Raw genomic sequence first — 4,474 nt, 5'->3', positions numbered from 1 at the left:
CACACCAACTCTCCCCTTCCCGCCCGGAAAAGCTGCACCCGAGCGGCAGGCGAGAGGGATTCCAAACTGAGGAGCAGGCGGGGTGGAGGGGCGGGTCTCCAGAAGCCAAGTGGCTGATAATCTCCACCTGCCGGCTCGGAAGCCCCGCCTCTGGAGCGCCGGTGGGGAGGGCGCGTGGGTCCGCCACCCATCCCACCTCCCTCGCCCCTCCCCGCCCCGGCCCGGTGCCCCGCCTCCCGCCTCCGGCCACCATCTCTGCCTCCCACCACCTCCACCATGACGGTGATGTCTGGAGAGAATGTGGACGAGGCTTCGGCTGCCCCAGGCCACCCTCAGGACAGCAGCTACCCGCGGCCGGCAGAGCACGACGACCACGAATGCTGCGAGCGCGTGGTCATCAACATCTCCGGGCTGCGCTTCGAGACGCAGCTCAAGACTCTGGCGCAGTTCCCCAACACGCTGCTGGGCAACCCTAAGAAACGCATGCGCTACTTCGACCCGCTGAGGAACGAGTACTTCTTCGACCGCAACCGGCCCAGCTTCGACGCCATCCTCTACTACTACCAGTCCGGGGGCCGGCTGCGCCGGCCGGTCAACGTGCCGCTGGACATGTTCTCCGAGGAGATCAAGTTTTACGAGCTGGGCGAGGAGGCCATGGAGAAGTTCCGCGAGGACGAGGGCTTCATCAAGGAGGAGGAACGGCCCTTGCCCGAGAAGGAGTACCAGCGCCAGGTGTGGCTGCTCTTCGAGTACCCGGAGAGCTCGGGGCCCGCGCGGGTCATCGCCATCGTCTCCGTTATGGTCATCCTCATCTCCATCGTCATCTTCTGCCTGGAGACGCTGCCCGAGCTGAAGGACGAGAAGGACTTCCCGGGAGCCATCCACCGCCTGGACAACACCACCGTGGTCTACAACGCCAACATCTTCACGGACCCCTTCTTCATCGTCGAGACGCTGTGCATCATCTGGTTCTCCTTCGAGCTGGTGGTGCGCTTCTTCGCCTGCCCCAGCAAGACGGACTTCTTCAAAAACATCATGAACTTCATCGACATCGTGGCCATCATCCCCTATTTCATCACCCTGGGCACCGAGATAGCAGAGCAGAAGGGGAACCAGAAGGGTGAGCAGGCCACCTCGCTGGCCATCCTCAGAGTCATCAGGTTGGTAAGGGTATTTAGGATCTTCAAACTCTCCCGCCACTCTAAGGGCTTGCAGATCCTGGGCCAGACCCTCAAGGCTAGTATGAGGGAGCTAGGGCTGCTCATCTTTTTCCTCTTCATCGGGGTCATACTGTTCTCTAGCGCAGTGTACTTTGCCGAGGCGGAAGAAGCTGAGTCGCACTTTTCCAGTATCCCTGATGCTTTCTGGTGGGCGGTGGTGTCCATGACCACCGTAGGATACGGTGACATGTACCCTGTGACAATTGGAGGCAAGATCGTGGGCTCCTTGTGTGCCATCGCTGGTGTGCTGACAATTGCCCTGCCCGTACCTGTCATTGTGTCCAATTTCAACTATTTCTACCACCGAGAAACTGAGGGGGAAGAGCAGGCTCAGTTGCTCCACGTTAGCGCCCCTAACTTAGCCTCTGACAGTGACCTCAGTCGGCGCAGCTCGTCCACTCTCAGCAAATCTGAATACATGGAGATCGAAGAGGATATGAATAATAGCATAGGCCACTTTAGACAGGCCAATATCAGAACTGGCAATTGTACCACAGCTAACCAAAACTGTGTTAATAAGAGCAAGCTACTGACTGATGTTTAAAAAGCCAAGCAAAGAAACTTTAAAAAGCCCCCACTTAGCAGCTTGAAAGACTTAAAAAAAAAAAACAAAACCCAAATCAAACCAAACCCCGAGTGACCAAAGTCACTCTCTGTGTAGATACTTTGCTAAGTAAGCTTTGGACGTTCCATTGAACTGTCAATGCATTGTCGCATTGCCAGTACTGGGCATTGCCCGTGTTGGGGGTGGAAAACCCGAAGACTTCAGGAACCATGAAAAAAAAATATTTTCATTTTATTAAAAGAATGGGAAAAGAAAGTGTATTTTCTAAAACTGGTTTAAAATCACTCAGTCCACGAACTAGTCTAGGTAAAATAAGAATCACGTGCTTCCCATTTTTAATTCTTGCTGGCTTCTTTAATTTTTTTCTTTCATGTGACTGAATGAGAATTAGAGGATCGCTTAGAAATATCAAATGAAAATTTGCATGGGACTCTAACATGAAATCTTGGCAAACTGCACAACATATTTAAGACAGAGCATCAGATGTATTGTATGTAACATGATACACCAGCCAAAATGGGCAACGGACAGATGTTTTTATTTTGATCCACCGAACTGCATATTCCAAGGTGAAAAAAAAAAAGTTACTTAAGACTGGTTCACCAAGCACCTTAGAAATCTGATATTGGTCCTGGTTCTGTAGGGATTTTTCCCTCTGCCCCCATTCTTTTCTGATTCAAACTCTTCTCTAAGAAACAGTGATCACTGAGTGCAATTCGTTGATCCGTCTGCAGTGCTGCTAAGATTCTCAACTGCAGATACGCCCAGAGGGTCTTTGCTCACAAGTCCCACACCCTGACCCCCGCCTCCAGAACTGAACGTAAAGCCTTAGCCTCCTTGTTGCAAGAGAGCACAAATGGAGCGAAGTGTAAGCATGTCTGAATCTGATCCTGATTTATTTTATAACCGCATGCTGAGAACGTTAACTCAGACAATAGGGGATAAGCTTAGTTAGGAATCGATTCTTCTGCAAATAGATTCTTCTTCATTTGCATTCACCAAAAGTGCACTCCTTCATTTATTAACTCTTTTTATTAGTCAATAAAGTACTGTATTTAAGTACCTATGTTAGTCAGCCGGGAACAGTACTTTTCGGAGCTCCAAGCATGTTCTCTTATTCAGCATTATGGCTGATTTGATTAAGGTGTACCTTGAATTAATTAGTGCATGATTCATTTAATGTAAAAACGTTAAAAAAAATAATAAAAATTATAAGTTTGTGGGATGAAGGGCCCAAAAGAAATAGTGGGTGGGGGTGGGGGTGGGGAGCACTTAGTCAATTTTCCTGCCTTTGCTCAGGGAAATGTCAGGTTTCTGTGCAGAGTTAGACAGAGAGGGGACCAATATGCCCATCCCTTCACGGGAAGCTCAGTTGAAAAACGAAGAGATCAAGGTACATATAGCAACACCTAAGGACAAGTATTCTTTATAGCTAGAGACAAACACAAGCAAAACCAACAAATAAAGGTGCAATACTGCATGTTTTTTGGTGCATTCTTGAGATGTAAATAAAAAAAAAACAAAAACGTTTCTCCATTGTATGCACCCAAAGCCGAGCTGATTTCCTTTGGCAGTCCTGATTTGAAGTCTGTAGGGACTTCGGCCGTCCCCCTGAGGCTCCCTGAAGAAACTCAACCAATTGATTTAATAGTTGCTTAGTGCCTTTATCCTGTACCCACAGCGAACTGCAGAAAGTGCCTCCATTAACGCAGCCGAGAAGTTATGTAACAGAAAGGGAGGGAGGGACGGTAGGGGCACAGAGATTTTGCTTTTCCTTTTGCCACCCTGGCTGTCTCACTCCCCGTTGTGGGGACGCCACGCCATCCTGCACCTCAGAACAGCACAGACCTGCGAAGATGCCCTCTGACCATCCACCGGACTTGGTCCCCTTAGCAGCCTGACGTGGGATGGAAACTGAGGCCCAAGACCCATCTTCCAACTGTACACGCACCGTAAACTGGTTTTCTTCCTCTTTTCCACCAGAAGCCAATATAAACTCCTGGGGAATTTGTTTCCCACCAGGGGTCCCTCTGGACAAGCAAGGCTTCCTCGGGTCCACCCTAGTGGTCCTGGCGTATTTCCATCCTCCCTTCTGTCTGCAGCAGCACTTTGCCGTCTCTGATGGTCTGAGCTTTGCAGGCATCACTGTGGATCTAGGCACACCTGGTTCAGAGTAACCTTTTGCCAGCCTTCCCTCCTGGCCCATCCCCCTTCAGTTATTCCCAAGGATGCTCCTATGAGAGTCCCACCTGGCGGTCAACTCTCAGGCTGAACATCTAACTTCTGTTGCCCACTACACGCCATCCTGAGAACAGTGGGGACCCTGTGCTTAGCTGACAGAGAGCCTCACCACCAAGCCTCTGGAGGCCAGCAGCCGTCCATCGACGGGGAGGCACTCGTGGCTTTTTGAATGACCCGATGTGGGGACCCTCACTTTGCACTTAGCATGTGGCTGCCTGCTGCCCAACGCCTTTCATTCCTGTGCTGCTGCTTCCAGACGTATTCCCTGTGGCTCCACCCCTCCCCTCCACCCTACCCTAGGACAGGCAGTGAGGCAGTAAACCAAGAAACTGGAGTTACACCCAGGCCTGCTGACTCCGCTGAAAGAAAAGAACGTGGATGTTTTCTCATGTGTGGCTTCTGTGAATCTGTCAGATGGACGTGGCACACAGCAAGGAAGATGGAGGCC

At 50.8% G+C, this 4,474-nt stretch overlaps 1 protein-coding gene across 1 annotated transcript; it reads left to right on the top strand.

Annotated features, from left to right (window-relative positions):
- The first annotated feature begins 208 nt into the window (after positions 1-208).
- KCNA1 (potassium voltage-gated channel subfamily A member 1) lies at positions 209-2,987 on the top strand. Its single transcript, XM_019960154.2, has one exon. The coding sequence runs from the start codon at positions 277-279 to the stop codon at positions 1,762-1,764; it is 1,488 nt and encodes a 495-aa protein (XP_019815713.1). The 5' UTR covers positions 209-276; the 3' UTR covers positions 1,765-2,987.
- The last annotated feature ends 1,487 nt before the right edge of the window (positions 2,988-4,474 follow it).

The sequence above is a fragment of the Bos indicus genome, chromosome 5 (genome assembly GCF_029378745.1).
Source record: "Bos indicus isolate NIAB-ARS_2022 breed Sahiwal x Tharparkar chromosome 5, NIAB-ARS_B.indTharparkar_mat_pri_1.0, whole genome shotgun sequence".
NCBI classification, from domain to species: domain Eukaryota; kingdom Metazoa; phylum Chordata; class Mammalia; order Artiodactyla; family Bovidae; genus Bos; species Bos indicus.
This window is presented reverse-complemented; position numbering and strand designations above follow the sequence as displayed.

Excerpts from the sequence above, each read along its gene's own strand:
- KCNA1 (XM_019960154.2), top strand. The coding sequence starts at position 277 with ATGACGGTGATGTCTGGAGAGAATGTGGACGAGGCTTCGGCTGCCCCA.